This window comes from Homarus americanus, unplaced genomic scaffold (genome assembly GCF_018991925.1).
Source record: "Homarus americanus isolate GMGI-L3 unplaced genomic scaffold, GMGI_Hamer_2.0 scaffold11022, whole genome shotgun sequence".
In the NCBI taxonomy this organism is placed as follows: Eukaryota; Metazoa; Arthropoda; class Malacostraca; order Decapoda; family Nephropidae; genus Homarus; species Homarus americanus.
The window spans coordinates 13872129-13897445 of record NW_024737068.1 but is presented as its reverse complement, the minus strand read 5'-3'; the positions used below and the strand labels follow the sequence as shown (position 1 = coordinate 13897445).

The following is a 25317-nucleotide window of genomic DNA, read 5'->3' as shown; positions in this document are numbered from 1 at the left end:
TGGGGTGAGTGTGGCAGTATTGGAGTGAGTGTGGTAGTGAATTTACGAGTAACCGGAAGTTAAATAAAACATTTTATTACAGTACAGTACAGTATAGTCTAAGCCATGTGTACTGAAATACTCTATCAAATCAAGTTACGGAAAAAACATGTCTAAAAATTTGAACCCCTTGAGCGAATCTTTGAAATAGTGTCTCCTCATAGATGACTCTGTAGTGTCTCATATGAATTTAATAGTTTCGAATAGGAGTATAAATATACAGTATAAGTGTGGCATAGGAAGACTGAGCACTGTTTGAGGGTCGTGTCATTTCATAATGAGTTGGGGCCCATTCTTCCCCACCAGTACTGATAGTTGGGGCCCATTCTTCCCCACCAGTACTGATTGTTGGGGCCCATTCTTCCCTACTAGTACTGATAGTTGGGGCCCATTCTTCCCCACCAGTACTGATAGTTGGGGCCCATTCTTCCCCTCCAGTACTGATTGTTGGGGCCCATTCTTCCCCACCAGTACTGATAGTTGGGGCCCATTCTTCCCTACTAATACTGATAGTTGGGGCCCATTCTTCCCCACTAGTGCTGGTAGTTGGGGCCCATTCCACCCCACTAGTACTGATAATCATCAACAAACTATGCATTTGTCACCAGGTTTTTAATTTTTGTGAAGAATCCTTCATCTGACCATTTCCTCGTGTCAACCGTGGCACCCATCATGATACCATTAGGTAATAGAGAAAAGAGACCATGGCAATAACATCCCCGTCCTATCTCCTTGTGCACGTGTCGTTGGCTCAGAGTGGTTAAGGTAGTATCTGAATTTCTTTCGAAGATTATTTAAAAGGTCCATAATCATTGCCTGTGCGGTGGAGGGGGCGGGGGCGGCATGTGCCATGGCACAAAGTCAGTGACCAGTCCGACTCTGAAGTGTGGTCTTGGTGCAACTTGGTATCTTACCAGGCTGAAAAATCCTCCGATCGCTGACACTATCAAGATCCCGCCAGCGATGAAGAGACATACAGTGACGTAGAGGCCAACTCGCAGTTTGATTGGCTCTACATGTTGTAACTCTGTTTCCGCCTTCTCTTGCTCCGCCTCTATGAAGGACTTCTTCCAGTCAGACATGTTCGTGTGGAAAACCATGCGGGTGGTTAATTTCCCGACGTCGATACCTGTGGAGATAATAGAGGGTGTCAGTCAACATGATTATACTCTCCGTGCCTGAAATATAAGTCCTATTGGTTATAATAATATTACTTCTACACTTATTAAAAACACCAGTCCGGTATACCGTAGTATGACTTTAAGAGGTGTAACTGACGCCATTCTAGTACAGTCATCATTAGAATACCACCAACGAGAGGAGCTTATGCCGTGTTCCCCACATCCTCAGTACGAAGATTTCAGCCCACCGCCAGACCCACGAGAAAACTTGGCATATTTAATGGATTATCATAAAACAGTGGATCGAGCACATCGTGTTACCTGGTATAATATCAGGGAGTCTTGGGAGACATGAGGGAGGAACTAGGTCTCTGTTTCAGTAAGGATGAGAGTCTGAACCATGATGCGTAGGACAGGACACAAGCCGACCGCATATTTTTTACCAGCTTACACAGACATGCTCAGAGGTAATCGACATGTTATACCTTAAGCGGATTTTAGTTGGTGAATCCTGCTTGAACGCAGTCTTACCTACATTGTTATTTTTACTAGGATAATGCATTGTTTTAGAATATAAAACTTCGTTTAATTCAGCTGAAACGAAAGTAAGCTTGACCGGAACCTAACAAATCTAGGATAGGTTTGATTTGGTATATTTTTTATCATAAACGTCTTGTATGAGATATCTGTGGTCATCCAGATGAAGGGTGGTGGTGGTGATGATGGTCGTGGTGTTGAAGATGATGTGGTGTTGGTGTGGTGCTGGTGGTAATGGTGTAGTGCTGGTGGTGATGGTGTGGTGTTGTTGAGGATGGTGATGGTGTGATGACGGTGGTGATGGTGTGTTATTGGTGGTGGTGATGATGGTGGCGTGGCGATAAAGAAGTTATGTTTGCATGCTTGCCACCCTGAGCCTGGCACGCTGCTTTGGCTCAGTCATTATAAATCAAGTAATGGGAACAGTTATTCCGGGCCATCGTATCACAGGTGCGACTAACGCTAATAATGTACTGTATGTACTGTTGAAGTTTTCTAAAACGAGGATTGCAAAAGTACCCGCCCTGGGGGTAGTTCCCTGGGAGGAGGTTGGAGGTGTATCACAGGAGTGCCGCAGAAGAATGGCGAGCTGCTTGTATTTCATCGATTCGGCTGCATAGCAGTGCAAATTGTTGCCTGGTTTATGACTTCACTCATTGCACGTTAACATCACTAGTAGTCTCTCTCTCTCTCTCTCTCTCTCTCTCTCTCTATATATATATATATATATATATATATATATATATATATATATATATATATATATATATATATATACGAAGTGTATATATATACATATATATATATATATATGTACTTCATTTTTAGTCCACATAACACGCGGACTTTGAACATATAATCAACAACCTCACCAACCAGGACTCGAAGGACTCGAACCCTCGACCTATTGCCTGGGACCAAGGAACGTTATCGACCATACCGACCTTGTGACATGGTCGGTAACGTTCCCTGGTCCCACGCAATAGGTCGAGGGTTCGAGTCCTGGCTGGTGAGGTTGTTGATTATATATATATATATATATATATATATATATATATATATATATATAGTGTGTACGAGTTCACTATGTAACTTTGTCCTCACAAGGAAGTTGCCTTCCACAGGACAATAAAAAAGGAAGGAGATTTGGAGAGAAGAGTTTGTGAACGACTTTGTTAGTTGGCAAAAGAACGCAACGCACATTATGTTCTCGTTACATATTCTTTATTGGCCGAGCAGTGAAGTGACCCCGAACACACTCCTAACCCCCATGGAGCTATGTGGTGCCTCTGTGGCTGTTGTTGAGGCCAGGGAGGAAACTAATGCTCGCTGTTTTTATTACAACTGGAGGGTCTGTAAAGCTTCCTTGGTAGTCATTATGCTAATACCTTTCCTTTATCCAGTACTCAATTAGGTTTTCTGGGGCATACAGTCCATGTACAATAAATCTTGGTAATTATTTTTCTCAAAAACCAATTATACACCTCTGCCATTAAAGATTACATGCAGAAGTATGAAAAACATACTCACACACCCTGTACACGTCTCCCAAGCTCACACGCCTCCCCACACACGCGAAGTTTTAAAGCTTGAGTTCCATCATATGATGTATGTCGCAGTTCTCGGGTTAGCCCTTTAACCCAGAGGACGCGCTTAATGACAGTAGCTACTCAAATGCAGTAATACAGTATAGCAACAACAAGTTTACTCAAAATTGATATGGGCTCTTAGCAGGAATTGAACTAAAGGGGTCTTGTTTTGTAAACTATTCTTGATTGAGACAAATGGGATATGGAGAAGTTAGAGAAAAATGAAGAGACATGATGCGGATGGACAGCTCAAGAAGAAGAACGATGTAACACAGGGAACCAGGAACAAAAGAGGGATTGAAACAGGAAAGGTTTTAAGAAACAGTACATGGGGAGAGATGATGTTGCGGTATATAAAATTACTTAACTTGGGGAATGAATATTGACTGAATGGATGTAGAGAAATCTTAAGGTTGCTTGTTTAATACGTAAATTTATTTAAAACATTCACTGCTGAAAAGGGGTTTATCACAGTTATGTTATTATACTGCATGCCCTTCAACAACTAAGGTCTTTAAGCGCTTACCACTGCTAGTAATTACACCATTCCAACAACACTTAAGCAGTTCTGAGTAATAGAACTCTGCATCACTCACTGGTTAGCCGTTAGAGGTTAGTATAATTTTAATACATGAACCGTGCGAATGAGGTCCAAGTTATACGAGGTGATCACAAGGAGGCTCAGCTAACGGCTACTCACCAAGAGGAGATAATGGTGCTCTTTCCACACACGTAAAGTGAGGGGCGATATAACAGAGGTGTATAAATGGAAGTCAGGACTAAACAAAGGTGACATTACAAAGGTACTCAAACTATCCAACTAGGAGCGAACTCGTAACAATGGTTTTAAATTAGACAAATATAGATTGAGGCGCGAAATAGGTAAACATTGGTTTGGAAATAGAGTAGCGGACGAATGAAACAAGTTACCAAACATCATCATTTACTCGAATACCCTGGATAGGGGTTGGGTGTAAATGGGACTGTCCAATACGGGCCAATAGGCCCACTGAAGTTTCCTCCATTCTTATGTTCGTATGTTCTTATAAACACACATATACATAAACACACACACACACACACACACTACCTTAAAAGCAGTTAAACAGTTACCTTCTCCGAACCTGACCCAAGGTATTCCGTTTCCAATGGACAACACAACACGCACACCTATCAGTTTTTATCCAGCATTAAATATGAACAAGTAACACGCCAGGGTGTACTTGGGTGTAATTGTCGGCGTCGTTGATATTGTGATGCCATTAATGATGCATGATTGGATTGAGCCACGATTGAGTTTTTGTCATGTTTGTCTCTTGTGTAGTGGGAGGGGTCATTTTTGTCATTGTAAGAAAGATAAGAGAAGATTTTTTTTTAAGGGATTACTGTACCGATCATTCTCCATCTTTAAAAGTAATAGAGTTTTATGGTTAAAGGTAGAGAGTTTTTTATCATTCTTAAAGAAATTTATCAGTGAAAAAGTATTTGTTGTTTTAATGTTATTAATGTAGTGCGCTTCAACAGGGAAGGTCTTTCAGCGTGTAGCAAGGTTAGCAATACACGAGTCCAACAACGGTAAATAATTATGAGATGGAACTCTGTGTACAGTATAATTAAGAGTACGAAGAGACCATATTAATTGGTCAATTTTGTGACTAGCATACTTGGAATTATTATAAACGGCATTTGTGTGTAAGTCCTGTGTGAAGACGGCACGCTATTCACCTGAGTTGAGAGCTCTGCTTTGAATTGAGTGTCGATGTCAAGGTTCTTCTGAAATTTACATGTAGGTAAATGTCACGATACTGGATACTGGAATTTTATGTTATTATACCATACAGTGAAACACGTTACGATACAGTAATTTTGTTAATAATTAAAATAAGGAAATTCTGTGTTTAGACAATTTTTGTAATAATGAATGATATTGCTGCGCGTCAACAATGAAGTCTTTTAAGCGCATAGCAAGATTAGTACGGTAATACACTACTATAGTCCAACAACGAAAAAAAATAGGAATTAGAACATTTTTGCCCTCGCTACTTCCTGAATACCAATAATATATACCACAGATAAAAATTTACTCGCCTTCTGTGTTATAGAATCTAGATGAATAGATCGACGAGTGAATATACAATAAATATATATGTATCTTTATTTTATATGTTATTTTTTAGGTTTGTGCATTAATTAACTCTTTGGTTGTTGCTTTTAGCGATGTTGGAGGTTGTGGTGGACAAGGACGGTGGCGGTGTTGGTGTTGCCATCATGACGATCAAACACTTTGAACCACGCTTTTCTTTACCTTCACGCCACCTTGATATAGTCTAAGTTTAAATTACTAAAGGCACCTGGGAGAGATTTTATATGCAAGTAATAGTTGGTTCGTAGATGTATGTCCACCAGGGTTTGTTATAGATAGAATGTTTCTCTGTAAAGACGTCGACACCACTCCGCATCACCGTGTTCCGTACAGTACGTGCATTATATTAGGCTATACTGTACTGGTTATTATAGCTAAAACTCTACTAAACGGCTTAAACCTTGGCCTGGTCATAACTAGGATAAAAGACCTATTAAATTAACCTATGAACAATTAAAGATATGTTTTTTAGTTAGAAGGAATGAATGAATATGAAAAGAACCCACACTGTTAGGAAAGAGAAGAAAGTAAAACACCAAGAGTATCAGTAAAGACGAAATGAAGTCCCCAGAGTGTCAGTAAAGACAAGGAAGATTAGCACCCGCAGTGTTGATCAAGTACTGTGATTCACGCATGGAAATAATAATAATAATAATAATAATAATAATAATAATAATAATAATAATAATAATACAGGCTAGTAGATATCTAGTGTGTGTGTTCCTCATTCACTTGTATTGTCATTTGTGGACCAACTATATCGATCAAGGACGTACTGTACCAGGTATTGGGAGGAACACACTGCCGGGGCTTGTGTTGGTATGAGACCTAGGTGAGTGGGGAGGGAGAGGTCATGTGAGGTGAGGGGAACTTCCTCAGTCATGTTCACCTAATCAATAATATCATCAGTAGTATCCAGGTGTGGAGTGTGCGTGCGTGCGTGCGTGTGGATGTGTGTAGAAGACGTGAGGGGGGGAGGAGAAAGTCGGGAGTAAAGGGGAGAGTGTTAGTGTAGTAAGGCTAGGTAAGGTAAGGTGAGGTTATGGTTAGGTTAGGCTATGTTAGGTTAGGCTATGTTAGGTTAGGCTATGTTAGGTTAGGTTAGGTTATGTTAGGTTAGGTTATTTTCATTTAGGTTAGGTTACGTAACTTAGGTTGAGGCTGTGTTAGGTCACGGTATGGTAGATTAGGTTAAGGTTAGGATGGATTATGAAACAGCGTGTTAATATACTCAGAAATTGTTTGGCTCACGGGGTTTGATCCACATACTTGATGATGGTGGGAATATGTCAAGCGTGGGATTTCGTAATATCTCCCTGGCAGGCCCGTCCTTTAGGGGGGGGGGCGAACAGGGGCCCCGCGGGGCCCAGCACTAGACCCAGTGACCTTGGACACAATACCTGTTGACTGATTAATCTGACCTGACGGCTTACGCCACCATCGCAACCGTGACCTTACCATCCATAGCGACAGTCCCATGGGGGTTGGTGGGGCCCCGCAGTGGCTGAGTTGCCCCAGGCCCCGCACCCTCCTAGGGACGGCCCTGCTCCATGGAGACAGGACTCGAAATCACCCCTGTGTTCTCTTAAGCCACAGTCACGCATGTTCTTGAGGCTGGCTACCAATCACGTCCTCGGAACCACAGTCCTGTCCTCGTCGATAAAAAAATCTCCCAGCGAACAATCACGTCCTCAAGTCAACAATAACTTCCACGAAGACACTACCACTTCCTCGAGTCAACAGTTATTTCCTCGAGTCAACAGTTATTTCCTCGAAGTCATTATGAAAATCGCGAAATTGAACCCAAACACGGCGAGATTGTACCTAGTAATTAAAGGATTATCTATTCTGCCTCACGTGCGTATTGTGGAATTATTTCATGACTGATAAATTATCATAAAATAGTTAATGTAAACTCTAAAACGCATAATTCTTCCGCGTAAGTTAGATAATAACAGGTTACATAATTCTGCTAGTTGAAGCTCGCCTCCATTTCTGGATCTTTTGTTCGAATCTTGAAATTTAAACGATCAAGGAACATGTAAGCTCGGTATGGTTAGTTTTCCTTGTTTGTTAGATGTAAATACGTATCGAACTGGCTGAATAAAGAATAAGCATAACGTCTAAAAAAACTGATTATATTCACGTAAGACTAAATATTAACTGAACGCTCACTGAACACCACCAAGGTTAAGAAAAAAATGCTCAATATATATTATATTTATTATTATTATTATTTTTAAGGTTTGTAGGATTGTTGCCTACGCGGACCTTAAGCTGGTCAGCTCTACACAATAGTTTTAAGCTCCCAGGCGCTTAAATACACGTAATTTTGTTCAAGCTTAATGCGCTTGTCCATTATTATTATTATTATTATTATTTTCATATATCATTATCATTATTTATTAAGATTATCTTCATTTATTATTATTATTATTATTATTATTATTTTCCTTCCAATATACATCATTCTTCCATTGTATCCCTAAAAATCATGGGTCAGCCAACAGAAGTTAACTTTATAATGAAGAGGATATGTCACAGGATCGTCTCAGAACATAGCACTGGTGTTATACCGAGTTATATCTCTGTTTTAATTGTTGATGAATTAGTATAAAAATTAGTAAACTGTTAGGCACTTAAATACCTTGGTTGTTGAAACGCAATAATGACATTATAGTACTGTTAGTGCTACCCACCTACAACATGGTCTGTATGCCGGTCTCTGTAGGTGGAATTCTGCTGATTTATGTACACAAGTGTTTGATGATGGTGTGAGCCTTTTCTCCACGTTACCTCGTTGTCGGCGACGGTCTTCACTATAGGGTAAGTTGCTTTCGTGACTTGCAGTTTGATATTATGTCGAGATATTTTATTTAATGGTTCGTGTAAACTATGTTTTTGTGTTCTATAATTTTCGTTTTTTTTATTAGACAATAATTCTAACAGCGAAAATTTTCACATTTCATTATATAAATCACCACACCACACTTGGGGGCAACATACTGTACATATTATAAGACAATGCGGACAAACGTAGTTTGAGGTTAGTCAATAACAGTTTCAATTAACATCACGAAAGTGTAGATAATGTACCAGAATTATACCTAAATTATCGGGTGGTGACATCTAACGGTTTGTGACTCACTGTGGCAGGTCCCTTGACAGTGACAGTGGCACATGGTTACTTTTTTTGTGTGAAATCGGTTATTTTGCAAAATTACCGGCATGTAAATTGGTAATTTTTCAAAATAACTTACAAACAGGCTAACCAAAGTAAAAAAACAAAACAAAAAAACCCTTAACTGTGTATAATAAATGTTAACTCGGAAAGAAGATATAGGAAGAAGTTCTAGTTGGAGAATGTAAAGTGAGGAAGTTTGGTAGCGTGGCCAATTAGTTATTTAAACTTGGTATTATATTCTTAGGGGGAATTTTCAAAACACCAATTCTAAGTACAGCTATTTATTATTCACTCAATGGCTTGAGTGCATTAATAGATCGGAGACCTGAGAGTGGCCCAGCGGCTGTGGGGAAGCTGCAGCTGCTGCTGGACTGTCTCCTATGGGAGACTCTGCTAGTTTGAGACTCATAAGAACACAAGAAAATAAGGAGTCTGCAATAGGCCGGTTGGCCTGTCCATGGCAGCTCCTGTCGAGAGTTACAACCACTCTCTATCGTTCATGAATCTATCCAACCTCCTTTTAAACTTTCCAACGCCGCAGCACTTACTACAAAGTTGCTAAGCTTGTTCCACTCATCTACCACCCTATTTGTGAACCAGTTTCTTCCTCTCTCCCTCCTAAACCTAAATGTTGGTAGATTGTTTTAACCTTTTCAGCATCACATGTTAGTAATAGACGGCATTGGAATAATTAGATATGGTGCTGATACTGAGGTGGACACACGCATACACGCACGCACACACACAAACACACACACACTGGCCAGGCTACGTATGAATGTTAGATGATAATAATAATAATAATAATAAACGGTTTATTAATAGAGTTGCAGCCGGTGGCTGAAAATATACACTTGCATTTGATTTAGACATAATGATATAAAATGCATTGAATACATTTACAGGGCTGTAAAGTACATAAATCAGGAGTTGTTTATTATTTTAACAATAGATGGTATGGTGCTGTTCTTATATCTATTGGTGCGGGCTCTTATGGGCTGAATTTTGTTGATGTGGCGGACTGCGCGAGGTGGGTTGGGGGCTGCCTGTGGCAGGAGGTGGCGATGACGAGGGTGGTGCATTAGTTGGCTGCCAAACCTTTCCAGTGCTTGGTGGTGGAGGTCACTGAGGGATGGCATTTCCAGGGTGGAGAGAGCGTTGATGTAGCCGGAGTATTCTGCGCCGAGCATGATTCTGCAGGCCTTTTTCTGTACCTTCTCTAGCCGACGTTGTTGGGTGGAGTTGAGAGAAGACGACCAGGCTGGTGACGCATACGTTAGTTTGGGGAGAATAAAGGCGTTTTAGATAGTCCTCAGCTCTGGCGTGGGTGTCCCAAGTGACCTAAGTCGTCGTCGCATGTAGAGACGGTACGAGGCTGCTTTGACTGTGTTATTTACAGGGGCCTTCCAGTCAAGTTTGTTGTCTAAAGTTACACCCAGGAGTTTGGCAGACTGCACCAGCTGGAGAGGATGGGCACCCACTGTGACTGCTGGGGCTTGCACTGGAGTGGTGGTGGTATTGATGTGCATGACTACGGTTTTGGTGTGGTTGATGGTGACCTTGTTCTCCGTAGTCTATGCCTGTATCCTGTCCAGGGTGCCTTGTAGCGACGAGTAGTCTGGTGGGGTGTTGTCCACTAAAACCCCCACAGTGCAGTCACCCACGTACTTCCACCTGTGAGGAGTGTCCGATAGAGCGTCGTTGATCAGAATGAGGAATCACAGTGGTCCTATCTTGGTCCCCTGGGGAACACCACAAGTGAGGTGTTGGAATGTGGAGACAGTGCCCTGATACCTCACTGCCTGGCGACGTCCACTCAAGAAATCAGTGAGCCATGAGACCAGGTTGGTGGGCAGCCCTAGTGCAATAGCCTTGTTGATAATAGTGCAGTGATCAACAAGGTCAAAGGCCTTCCTGAAGTCAGCAAGGGCAACGGCCAGTGATGTCTTACGTTTCTGCAAGTTTTTGTGCAGAAAATGAGAACCAGGGTGAAGAACTGGCCAAGGTTAACCAACTAGGTGTTCAGCGAGACATCGGCAAGACCAGTGAGGTATTGGAGGTATTGATAACGAGTGACGTAACACCAAAAGGGGAGGAGTTATGAAAGATATGGGAATAATAGTGACCTTACCTATGGTAGCCAGTGCCAGGGTTGAAACATGTGGTAGACAGTGTCAAGGTTTAAACCTTTGGTAGACAGTGCCAGGGTTTAAGCCTTTGGTAGACAGTGCCAGGGTTTAAACCTTTGGTAGACAGTGCCAAAATTTAACCTTTGGTAGCCAGTGCCAGGGTTTATAATAATAATATTTACTCAGTAGAATTGTCGCACAGGTTTACAATTGGATAAACATGTTTATAAACTATGCAATTATGCAGTTCAGCATGACAGACAAAGCAGGTATACGGTGCATGTAGGCCGCGGGAGTATGCAGTCCTGTGTGCCGAGACAGTGCAAGTAAACAACAATGGTAAACAGTAAGGCAACTTGATAGCCGACAAAGCTGACAGATGCTTATTTAAATGTTTGGTAGACTGTACAAGTGAAGACGAACACCCACCAGACATGGTCCCTTATTCTCATTTGTTCGTACGCTGAATATTTCTCGTAACTGAAGATATAAGAATCCACTTAAGTCGATAACGGAAGCTAAAACAATAAAATAACGCCAGAATTACACTGAGACTCTTGAGATTCTTTTTGTCTCCTAACTGGTGTTAAGTGAACGTTTCTAGTTAAGTAGGAGTCTTTGTGTAATTATGTTAATTTTGTGTTATGGAGTAAGCCAACTAGTTAGGTCGATTCGTAGATCTTTAATTACGAAGAACATTCATCGTATAAGCAACTGAGAATACGGGAGGTGGTACCGGGGTCGAGCCCTCACTCCTCGGGTAACTTAACTAGCCAGTAACTGGGTCTTGACGCCTCACAGGACCAGGGGAGAGCACTTAGACAATTTATTATCACCGCTAAAACAATTTAATAATTAAATTTGATTATCAGTCCTGCATGAATATGCGTATACTACTTAGTTGTGAAGAAACACGTTAATAAGATATGTAGCGCCTTTAAGTACAGGGGCAGGAATTATTGCATCAAAATAGTCATTGTTTGAAGCTTTATTTATTATTTACACTTCAATAACGTGTAAGGCATTGTGATATAATGAACAGTAAAACTGAGATATAGACTACTTGTCACGATTTAGTACATATTTCTTATAAAACAACACCTTAAAATTGTTTGCTGTTTTTCATTGTTTAGTATATACAACGGAAAACGAGATCGAACAAAATGCGTCCAGGTGACATTTTATCGATATCTACGTTTGTATTTATCTTAATTATTCCGTTTGTTGAATTCTGTTGGTTATTTTGGTTTGTTGATTTTCTTGGATTCTAAAACGTTGCTTCGTTTATTTAGTCAGTGAGACATGAGGATCACCACACCCGACGTAAGCCACTTCTGTTTTACCACAAGATGGGATCAGAGTAACAACAGTTTATAGAGGAAATACAGTATAAACTTGGTAGTATTTCTGGAAGTCTGGCGGTATTTTACGCTAGAAAACTGCACAAAATCTGTCATATAACGTTCATTCATTGCTAAAGTTGACAGGGAATTGTGGAAGGGGAGGAATAAATATATTTAATCTACGCAAAGTTCCTGCAAACTTTGCCATTTAATGTGGTAGAAATGTGAAAAAAATTATCAACTTCTTGTAAACTTTTTTCCCGTTTGGTTTTATGGTCGGCAGTAGAAATTTTAATTGACAGAAATTGCAGAAAATGTCATTAAATTCTAGGAAGTTACTCCGAACGGCTTGAGGAAGTAATCTTAGTAGTTGTAATCGTTCACGGAAGGAAGAAAATTTTTTATTTTTTTTTTACAGCAGATGGATAAAGAGAGAAAAGGGAAGAATGAGTGTTTGAGAGTTCAAGAGGTCTGCGTACCTAATATTGCACATTAGTTTGAGAAGTTTGAACATATTCTACTCAAGGTTTAGGTGATAAAAGGTGTAATCATCACACTAATGCTGTTGAGGAATTTTTATACCGTCCTTGATATGCGTATGTATATAAAAGTAATCAAGATGGAATGTAAAAAAAAAGAAAAAAAAATAATTATACACTATTAATGGAAGACCAATAGGACAGGGTTATCTAATATATAAATAAACAAATTTCGTACATTCAGGATATGGATCAGTTTGTTCGGAAAATACGAATATTTAGTAGATTCATGGGTGACGTGTTTTTCGAGACTAACAGCACTTGAACGATCATAAATCGCATCGACCCAACGTTGACAACATATAGCTCTTACAATAATGACCAAGAAAAAAATCGAAAATAGATTTATACATCTCGATGATTTGCAGGAATCTAAAGACAACACGTAGTATCCGGACCGATTTATTTTTTCAGGAAGACATTAAATTATTACATAACATAGGACAGATACCAACGCTTCCCTTTCTCGTAAACTCGTCTTGGGCAGGAGGTGTACCGAAGGCTCCTGATATGTTGTGAACACACCTCGCTTTGGATAGACTATCTTCCCTTGTATCACACATCTATATCTGTGTCTTGCTGTTTTGCTTACTGTCTACGTGGGAATACAGAAGCTGAGAGCGTCACATTCATTCAATATTGATGTGGTCACGCTAGCATACAGGGGTCCAAGACATAATTGCTACTTTCCACCACTCCCTCCCCCTACCCTCAATGACTCTACCAGCTACACACACACACACACGTACGTACACGCACACACACACGCACACGAACACACACACGCACACGAACACACACACGCACACGAACACACACACACAGAACACACACGCACGCACGCGCACACACGCACGCCTATACACCACACACACACGACACGCACACACAACACGACACACACACGCACACACACACACACACACACCCACGAACACCGACACACACACACGAACACACACGCGCACACGAACACCACAGCACACACACGCGCAGAACACGCACACAGAACACACACGCACAGAACACACACGCACGCACGAACACACGCACGCACACGCACGCACACACGCGCACACACGCACGCACGCACACGCACGCACGCACACACACAACACGCACACGACACACACGCACGCACAACGACACACACGCACACACACACACACGAACACACACGCACACGACACACACGAACACACACAACACGCGCACGCGAACACACACACACACACACACACACACGAACACATACACACACACACACACCACACTGGACTCATCATTTGTATGCAGGACGCCGATTTTATAGTCCAGTGACAAACATGGATACTGGTGTTGAGGTCAATACAGATACACTACCACCACTCCTGACCACAACCATCATCACCCCCACCAATACCATCATCACCCCCACCAATACCATCATCACCCCACCACACCATCATCACACCATCACTACCACCACCCCCCCATCCCCACCACACCCACCACCCCCCACCCCCCACACTACCACCCCACCACCCCCCCCACCCCCACCCCCACCACACTTACCACTACCACCCCCACCACTGCCCCCCCTACCACTACCCACCCCCACCACCACCCCCCCACCACTACCCACCCTCCCACCACACCCCTGCCACCCCCCGCCACTGCCCCCACCACTACCACCACCACCACCCCTCCACCACTACCACCCCTCCACCACTACCACCCCTCCCTACCACCCCCTCCACCCCCCCCCCCACCACCCACCCCCCTCCACCCTACCACCACCCCCACCACTACCACCCCCACCACTACCACCCCCCCCACCCCCACCCCACCACCACCCCCACACCCACCCACCTACTACCCCTCCCCACCACTACCCCCACCACTCCCCCCACCACCCACCCCCTCCCCCACCACCACCCCCTCCCCCACCACCCACCCCCCTCCCCACCACTGCCCCTCCCCACCACCCACCACCCCCCCTCCCTACCCCTCCCCACCACTACCCCCTCCCCACCACTCCCCTGCCACCCCCCCTCCCCACCCTACCACCCCCCACCCCCTACCCCCCCCACCCACCACCCACCCCTTCCCACCACCCACCCTACCACTACACCCCCCCCACCACTACCACCACCCCACCACCGCACCCTTCTGCCACCCACCCCCCACCGCCACCACCACTACCCCCCACCACTTCACCCCACCACCCCACCGCTACCACCACCCCCTACTACCACCCCACCACTTCTGCCACCCCCATACTCTGCACCCCATATACCACCCATCTACCCCCATGCTACCACCACCCCACCACCCCACTACCACCACCACCCCCTGCCCCTACACCACCACACACCCCACCACTACACACCCCACTGCCCCCGCCACTACCACCCCCCCACCACTACCCACTGCCCCACCCCTGCCACCACGGCCCTACCGACCTCATCCCACTTCCAGTACCCCAAGTACCACCACTCACTCACACTACAACGACACACACCATTACCACCTACAACAATCTCTCATCCCAATAAGTTAATAGTGATTAGACCAGCGGTACTGCTCCACCAGCGCCCCCAAAGCAGGCGTAGTAATAACACACAATTTCTTCGTTACATTTTTGTCATATTACTTTTTTGAGGTGCTGCAATATTTAACTAATTTTCAATACAAATCACATCAGTCATAATTCATATTTGACACGTGTGCATTTTTTTTATATACTGGGAGTATATTTATGTGATTAAACAAAATAACATATTTTTCCAAGTTACTATTCTGCGATCAATTGTATGGAATATGTCATATTTTACATCTGACATGTACACGTTATCATTTGATTAATTTTCTGTACCTGGGGGTATAGGAAGTTAATCAACATAGCATATAATTTTATAAGTTGGAAGTTTGAAATACGGTTACGGCCATAATTTTTTATAAACCATTGACGAGAAAGCTGCCTCACAGACATAGGTGGTTCCAAATGGTACCAGAACCCTGATAGCTCGACTTTTTACTGTTGAATGTTTCTTTGATAAAGTAATCCCAAACTTTGCTGTGTCATCGTAGACGTCAGAATTCACCCTTGCCTTGCTGTCAGCTTGTAATTCTGCCATTTTGAAAGCATAAGAGCCACACTGTTTTACGTCTGTCTTGAACGGAAACTGAACAAAATCAAAAGACGCTGTAAGCAACTCGGGGAATCTGTCATTGAAGTTTGCTGTCAGGTTCTGTAAATATTCCAGCAAATCGCGTTTCTCCTCCGAGAGATCTAGTAGTTCATCAAAATCAACATCTATCGTAGCTGTGAATTCCAAGTAGTGATGGGAAATAAAAAAAATTGCCAGCTTCAGTTTGTTCTTGAAGTGTCTGCAGTTGGTTGACCAAAGCCCTTATTGCACACTGAAGATCAAACACCCTTTTACCTTTTCCTTGAAGTTCAGTATTGAGTTTATTGATATGATGAAACACATCTGTCAGGCGAGCAAGGAAGTGGGGGTCACGAAAATAATGAGCATTCTTATGACCCTGATCCTGTAGGAAGATTGCTAGTTCACTTTGAAGAAGGAACCCTTTCCAAGGTCTTTCCCCGTGAGAGCCATCTGACAACAGTGTGCATTAGTAGTGTCTGGTGTTCACTATTTTCAGCAATGCACAACTGCTTGAATATGCCGGTATTCAGGTCCCTAGCCTTGACGGAGTTGACAGTTGTTATAACTACCTGCATCACATCAGAGAAGCTCGGAGACAGATCTTTTGATGACAAACTCTGACGTTGGATGATGCAGTGATTTGTTTTAATGTGCGGATGCATTCTTGATATTATTCCACTCAATCATACGCTCTTCCCCATCATTGATGGAGCACCATCCACGTTACATTCACTTTACTCCAGTCCAGGTTATTTTCTGTGAAAAATTTATCTATAGCATTGAAAATATCTTCTCCTCTCGTGGTGGTTTCAAGTGCACTGCAAGCAAGCAGTTCCTCAACTACTGAGGACTCCTTAAGAAACCTTCCAAAGATCAGAAGCTGTGGCTGTAATGTAATATCTGTTGACTCATCCACTGCCAGTGCTGTCCATGGGGAATTTCTGAAGTCTTCCAAAATTTGCTCCCTCGGGTCTGCTGCAATGCACTGGATGAGTCTTGTTATTGTGTTATTACTCAAAGTACAATTTTCAGCAGCTTCAATTATCTTCTTGGAAAATAGTTCACCTTCAAAAATTTCTCAAGTTTTTTAAAGCTGGCTTAAGGACAATCTCTCCATCCGTGAAAGGACGTTTCTGCTGAGAAAAGATTTCCACCTTCTCTTTTTGAGAACGAGCTCTGGTCAGAACAGACTGAGACTTAGTCAAATTGTTGTAACGATGATGAAAAATTCTTCTGCGAGCCACTTCTGACAATACAGCAACGTTGGAGTGAGTTTCCAAGTGCGTCTGACCGCCGCAAGACACAGGTGACTCCAGCGGTCTTATGAGCTCTATGCGACCCCGAGACAACTATGCGACCCTCTATGATGCGATCCCGTGTTTGGGAACCATTGGATTGGACAGTATTTTGTATTTCCCAATCTAACTACTACTAGTACACACTTGTGGAGTAAAGTGTGAGGTTCCATTACCAATATTTCTTGGACGTGAGAAACAGGGCTTAAGGTGCTCAGTCCAGCGTGCGAAAACTTCAATAGTAAGTCAGACTTGAATATTGATTGTACTCATAATTCTTGCTCGTGTGTAAAGATTTGTTCTATCGTCAAATCAGTGTTTATTACTGTAATCCTTCATAATGGATGACATGCGTTCCATGACAGTGTATAAAAATAGTTTGATATATAATTCTGACAATGAGTGAGGCAACGACACATTATGTCAAGGAGTGAACGTGAAGAGTGTATCCTGTTCTATAACTTCTATATTGTTAACAAAAACATTACACTAGAATAAGTTATTCAGTTGTAACAGTTCTTAATGTTGTGGTGGCGACTTCATTTGCTGTGTTCATTTGACATCAGCTGAGGTAACTAGAGCTGTCTAACACAAGTCATCATTCACTAGGTAGTAAAGTAGCACGTTTGTTGGTCCTCTGTCATGCACAACAACTCCTAATACTCACAACATCAGTGACTCTGTTAACATCATGTAACAACAACAAAATATTTGAATCAGAGAGAGAGAGGAGAGAGAGAGAGAGAGAGAGAGAGAGAGAGAGAGAGAGAGAGAGAGAGAGAGAGAGAGAGAGAGAGAGAGAGAGAGAGAGAGAGAGAGAGAGAGAGAGAGAGAGAGAGAGAGAGAGAGAGAGAGAGAGAGAGAGAGAGAGAGAGAGGCACCATCATCCCAGTTTTGCCGCCACATTTGTAACTTGCATGCAACATTTTATCACTCTTACACACAGGGTTGGTTGGTGCTTACATGTTAAAGCTTCAATGCTGCCGAGTAGAAACTAGGTGAGATATGTGATGAATCATACGGACAAATTACCAATAATTCCAAGAGATGACGCATTCATCAGATCATAGTTACCAAAATGACATTATTTTCCATCTTCCTTAAATGACGACGAAGGAATAATAGTAGTAGCAATAATAAAAACGAGAAACAATAAAGAAAGAAGATAAAATATAGAGGACCGTCAGAAAAAGAAAATAGAACGAACTTTTGTCTTCCAAATTAAAAATAAATGGGCAAAAAATAATTTTACCAACCTATCACTCACACGTCATCCTGAAGTACCAAATCACTGTCACTTTATGTAAGTTGCTGACAAAACCCATGACCCTTCAGGCTTTTACGCCCTTAATGCATGAGTCATAAAGGCAAGCATGAACTTAGCATGCTTCCCAGATGGGCTTTGTAAACGCTTCTGCGCTTCACCTTGCACAGGATGTAAGTGGGTGCCCAATAAACTAGCCCCCTCCGGGGCAATAAAAATAAATAAATAAATAATCTAACCCATCACCTCCTCCCTTCACTCTCGGCTTCGTAGTTCAAAGTCAGATGGCCCTCGGTCCTAATAGGCCCCAACTTAATCTGATAACAATGACTGGAGCTCACTAGGACTAGGCTTTACCATGACTGGGGGATATCAGGACTGAAGCCCATTTGACCTCTCCCCGTCTCCTCGACCTCTTCCCCCTTCATTCCTACACCACCTAACTGCCAGATTCACGTTGTAGTGGTGTATCAGCCATTAATCAATCTGACACTGACTGTTCATCATTCAAGACACTGGGGGTGAGGGAGAGGGGTGGGCGGGTGACGGTGTCCTCTGAGGTATGCAAGCACAATGAACTGATAGTGCGGAGGAGGGTGGTGAGGTGAGGAGGAAAGGGGTAAGAGCTGTGGTGTGGTGAGACAGTGAAGGAGGAGGGGGGGGGGGTGAGAAGGCTAAGTGAAGGAAGTGAAGAGACGAATTCAGAGGTGTGTGTGTGTGTGTGTGTGTGTGTAATCACGTTATGTGACCCCCTCCTCCAGCCTACGGACATTGACATTCCAATTCATGTAAGGACACACATGCATGCTTCACCTCCTGTAAATACATAGACACGCACCATACCACTTCACTTAAGAACACGGTCACGGACATACCACCTCGTAAAAGGAGAGAGAAACGGTTACCACTTATAACAATATCTCCAGCTCCACCCTCCGCACCCCTTCGTAACCTAACGGCTGTTGCAAAATTCCAAGAAATTACTGAATTTTACACGAAAATGCTGAACTATGCCAGTCGCGTGGAGCCAATCGACTAGAAAACTGACTGGTGACCGAGCGTCGCAGTCCAGTGAGCATGAAGGGGCGAGTACCTTGTGAGGGAGGACCTTCGAGGCTCACTCCTGGGGGTGTTGTTGTGGTACAGGTGTTCCTCGTGAGAGTAACTTTATAACCTTGTGCTGTCTTGTTATCTTTGCTTGTTAGTGCCCGTAATTGACCTCTGTCTGTCTGTGTGTAGGGAGAGGCGTGTCTAACTGTCTGTCCTCAATTTTCTACTGTGGCCCATTACAAAGAAGCCTTTAAAGATTTCTTCGTTATACTGGACCCAGATTTTTTTTTTATTAAACTCAACTCTAGAAGATAAAATAACAATAGTGTACTTTAATTTGCTTTTTAATTGTTAAAAAGGGGCTAAATGGCGTAACAGTTTTCTAACTACTAAATATACAGAACCCATTAGAACAAAATTGATAAGAGAATATTGTACATTTGCTGACAAAATTACCCGGACACTTGATAGTATTTTGGCATGTCAGCACTTGAGGATTATTAGCTGAGGGGGACGGAAATTTAAAACTTTCTCGGATCTGTTTACATTTTGTGGTTCCGACATAACATGTGACGAAAAGCAGTGTTCTTAGATATAAACCAATCATACATATGACCCAGAAGTAGATGGCAGATATTGTCAAGTGTCAAGGAGCTTTGTCTGCAACTGTACATTGGAAAGCTTTTGAATCAAATTAAAAATGGACGACTCGTGATAACTAGAAAGGTACAGTAATTGAATTATTAGTGTTTGTAGCACAGTTTGATCTTTTTACCTCAGGTGTGTGTGTGTGTGTGTTATAGTTCTGCGACCAACTCGTCTGTTTGTTCAAAGTCAACACACACACACCTATCTCCCCCTCTCATACTTCTGTCTCTTCAAGGGGTTGTTGATCTGACTTCGCCTTTGTCTCTCAACCTCATCGTATATGTCCTCTGTCTGTCGTCGCGTCTCCTTACGAATCTAGGAAAAAAGCCCTAAGGAAGAAAGTCAGGAAAATAATCAGAAAAGGTAACCTGACGTAACCTAACTTAACCGAATCATATCAATTCTAAACTAAACAAAATTACGACTTTATCTTTCAGTTCTTATTCTTGTGATTTTTGTTCCTGTCATCCACTTTATATATGGTGTGGCCCATGTTTATCGTCAGCCGTTACAGTCTGTCATTGGTCCCGTCTGGCTATCGGTCCACGGTCTTGGATATGCCATGTCTGTCTGATTACCAGGAATGGGGCAAATAACTTTCAAATTTAACTTATTTTTTCCGTAACTTAATATTTAATCATTAATTAGTTAGTTTTTTTCGATTAAGTTATTGACTAGTCTGTGACCAATTTGCTTAGAGGATTTTTCGTATGGATTAAATAACATAATAACCTGTAAATGTGTGCAAAAAAATAGTCAATGAATAGTTTGAACACCTGAGTCATCAACAGTGACACTCACAGGACACAAACGTTAGTGTGTTTTATACTACATATTTGTTATTTTTCCTAAGGAGTTAATCGATAATTAAACGGGGTTAATTGGATAAAATTTCGATTAAGTTAAGTTAACCAGTACAGTACTCTAAAAGTTAACTAGTTAATTAACTGACCCATTTCTGCTGATTACTGTCGTCTGTAGGTCCGGGTTATTGTGGGTTTTTTTATTTTTTGTTTACTTGTAGACTTTATCCATTAAGTACTGTGTGTTTATATGTGATTTTTTTTTTACGGGGATTAGCCCACCCGGGCACAAGTCACTGACCCACATCAGGGCCTGGGGGACGAACATATAATAGTACTAATAATTATGATAATTATTATATTAACTTATCATTATAATAATTAAAGAATAAAAATAAAATACTAAAAATAATAATAACCACAAATAAATACAAAAACGCAAAAAATAAATAAATCAAGGGTGAGAAACAATATTCATTATGTATGTTGTGTTGTCAAAGAAAGAGAATCAATTGAGACCCTGCAATTGTGTGTAAATGAGGCAGAAAGTCAGATCAGCAACCTGGGACTTGGTCACAATTTTAGTGATGCCATATGGCAGCAGGGTCTACCATTAGACAACACATTATGCTTCCAATATCCTCCCAGGCGGTAGTACCTCCCTGTTTGGTAGCTGCCTGCATATTATTGGCAGTAAATCACAAGTATCGTGACTTGTCTGTCTATTAATAGTTAATTCACCACTATACTGACCTCTGTCATTTAAAGGTCAATTTCATTTCTTTATTTTTCCAGTGTTTGGGACTTGACACGAAATGGATGAAAACTAAACAAATCCAAGGCTGCGCTTCACAGACATGACGTCATCAGAGGCCCCGTCGACAGTATACACTGAGGGGTCCACAGTAATTAACAAGGTCAGTAAGTTGGCTCCCGTATAGTTACAGGTCATTCAGTTAATTTATACGACGTAAATTTATGAGGGAATTTACAGTATGTTGTAACTTACTTAATAAACCTAAACAAATACTTTTAATAAAACTGTAGACATTCCTGCCAGCCAGTCACTGACCACTGCCGCCTCCGTCATCATTCTAGGCTGTACTGTACTGGACTCGGGTATGATTGTTAGTACTAATTTTTTAAAACACCTGGAAAGATAATGATTCGGTTACTATGACTTATTAATGGTTGCCATTAATTCGGTAATTTTAATATGATTATATATGAAAATTGGAGACTTGCATTATAAAATTTAATACTCCTATTTGAGGTACATCTTCCTTACTCGTGCTATGAGTGACGTCACAGCCACTAGCGACGTGGGATGCTTGAAGCGAGGGTTAAAATTTTATATAAATTATGAAAAATTAGTCGTGTGTGTGTGTGTGTGTGTGTGTGAGCAGCACCCCAAGCGAGGAACACCCACAGGCGTTTCATGTAAGGTTCATTCACCAGGTGTGACAAACAAAGCAATACCCTTCGGGGCTCAAGTACATGTCACAAAATAACGCTAAATCATCCTTATTGTTCCGGGTCACTTATTATTTGTTATTACAAGACACGAGTGTTTCCCCCACCACCCCTGTAAGGCACCGTCCTCCCCTCTAGTAAGGCAAGCCATCTCGGTTTTGTTCACGGAGTCTCTAAAATGTGCTAAACGCTCATAACTGTATCACTTAACAATAAATGTCACGTGGTAAAATACTAGTCAGAGCCCATTATCGGTGACCCCAACAATGCGTATTTACAGAACCCATTACATTACCCCAGCAGTGTGTGTTTACAAAGCCCCCTGGATGGCAACACCTCTCACTTTTCAGAAAGAGTCACACATTTTTCTTGGAATTATTCCAAGGCGAGAAAAAACTGCACCCGGGATTTCTTCTTTGAAATCTGGTGACGAATTGTTACTTATTACCACCCCGTGTTGTGTCTTATCTGCTGTAATGAATCTTTTGACATTCTAACCAAGTGGATCAAAGGGTGGGGAAGGGGGGTTATCAGTCACGCTCCTCCCCGCCCCCACCACTGTACTTACAAGCATTGATCTATGCATTCCTTAATAGATAAAAAATATCAACTCTTTAAATTAACGAAAATAATACTCCCAAAAGTCGCCGTATTGAGTAATGCAGTTTATGAGGTTTGACATTGTTTTGGGCGTCCATGCTCGACTGTGACGTGTTAGTCCCCCAGACCTCAGAAAAATCTCAGATTCACTTTTGATTCTGACTTAAAATGCGTTAATCTGCGAATTTCAGGATACATTTCCGAGGTCAGTGTAGCAATCGTAAATATATATTGTTGAGAGGGTTTAATGTAGTGTAATAGTAATATGTTGTAAGAGTTTCAAAAGTTATAATAAGCATTTTCATCATTTTCATGACTACGTGACTGACAGACAAACGTAACCTCACATAGAAACATGAAGTATCAGGAAATTTATAAAAGAACTAGACAATCTACCTAAAGTTATATACAGTATTTGAGTCATGCCGTAGTCCTAAATTTATATTTTATTAATCAACTATTCAGAGTATTTTTTCATAATCTGTAAATGAAAAACTACAAAGTATTCACATGTTCGCATGCGTCCACCATTCATTAGCACTAAATTAATTCAACTCGACTCTCGCCATGCAGTCTGAGTCTTACCGTCACCCCAAAAGTCTCAGGTGGTGGTCATGAGGCTCCACCTCTAAGACTCGTGAGCTACTGAGACGTCCGAACTCGAGACCACGACTGACGGACTGAGGTGTATCCTCGTTGGCCTTAGACAAGACACATTGCTGACTGTGAAGAATTATTTCTTAGCCATTTCCAAGGGTCAGAGGTCTGTTTCTCGAATCAATCTCTGCCATGTACAGTGTGCGGGGATAAGAGAATTATTGTATAAGACAGTGTATGACAGTGAAGCTACAACACGAGAAATAAAACAATTGACAAATTCAAATACGCAAAAAAAATAAAACCGATTTATTCACGGCCACTGAAGGTGAACTGTTACCACGAGTGACTGATGATAGAAGCTACAAGCTTGTCAATTGGTGACTTAATAATGACGTATTTGTGAAGTTACTACTGTGTGTCAACCATTCAATAATTGATTTGCAGGTTTAATACTGCAGTAAACATCTGAATATCTCCATCACTTCTCGTCGCGTGTTATTTGTCATCCTGAAGTGACCCATTGTGTCTGGGAACCTGGCAGGTGAGGCGAGGACGACGCCCACTGTACACATGACCCATTATTGTTAGAGCCAAGCTAAGTTTAACCACAAATAAAAAGGCCTTGATAACAAAGGAAGTTATTCCGTAAAATAATAAGTGATAGAACTAAAATAACGAATACAAACAACATTAAACAACAAACAATAATCGAATCCAAGTAGAATTTAATTTCGTTCTTGTTAAGTAAAAAAAAAAAAAAAAAATCACGGGTGAAATGAATCAGCGTGAGTGGAGTATGAGGTCGGTGTTGTCAAGGAAACATTACCGTAGGTCACTATCCTCCATGATGTAACGCGAACAACTATGGTGAAGTGAGAAATAAAAACACCTTTGTTTAAAAAAATCTAAAATTTTATTTTTGAGAGAAACACAATTATTTTGAGCTTATATATAAATCAGCCTCCTGGCACAATCTTACACTACTACAGTATATGACACAGCACAGCCTGAGACTGCCATAAATGGACTGCTTCACCTAAACGACTGTTCTCTCCATTTCCTTCATCTGGCATCCACCCCTTTGCTGTGTAATGGGGAGGTGGAGGCTATACCGTGGCTGTTGTGGTGATGGTGGCGACTATACCGTGGCTGTTGTGGTGATGGTGGCGACTATACCGTGGCTGTTGTGGTGATGGTGGCGGTGGCTGTTGTGGTGATATACCGTGGCTGTTGTGGTGATGGTGGCGACTATACCGTGGCTGTTGTGGTGATGGTGGCGACCATACCGTGGCTGTTGTGGTGATGGTGGCGACTATACCGTGGCTGTTGTGGTGATGGTGGCGACTATACCGTGGCTGTTGTGGTGATGGTGGCGTATACCGTGGCTGTTGTGGTGATGGTGGCGACTATACCGTGGCTGTTGTGGTGATGGTGGCGACTATACCGTGGCTGTTGTGGTGATGGTGGCGACTATACCGTGGCTGTTGTGGTGATGGTGGCGACTATACCGTGGCTGTTGTGGTGATGGTGGCGGCTATACCGTGGCTGTTGTGGTGATGGTGGCGACTATACCGTGGCTGTTGTGGTGATGGTGGCGGCTATACCGTGGCTGTTGTGGTGATGGTGGCGGCCATATACCGTGGCTGTTGTTGGTGATGGTGGCGGCTTCCTTGGCTGTGGTGACGGTGGTGGAGACGGCGGCGGAGGTGGCTTGTGTCAGTTCAGACGCCATCTTGATTTTCACAAACTTTACATTGATAAAAGCATTATCCAGGTCATATTGGGTATTGTTAATTCCCTGCGAG

At 42.2% G+C, this 25317-nt stretch overlaps 1 protein-coding gene across 1 annotated transcript in view; it reads right to left on the bottom strand.

Annotated features, from left to right (window-relative positions):
- The window catches only part of LOC121872981, a 56295-nt gene that overhangs the window by 21730 nt on the left and 9248 nt on the right, over positions 1-25317 (bottom strand). The window contains exon 2 of the mRNA XM_042376164.1: positions 954-1168. Coding sequence (XP_042232098.1) covers positions 954-1139 — 186 coding nt within the window. The 5' untranslated portion in view covers positions 1140-1168. The remainder of the gene's footprint in view (positions 1-953; positions 1169-25317) is intronic.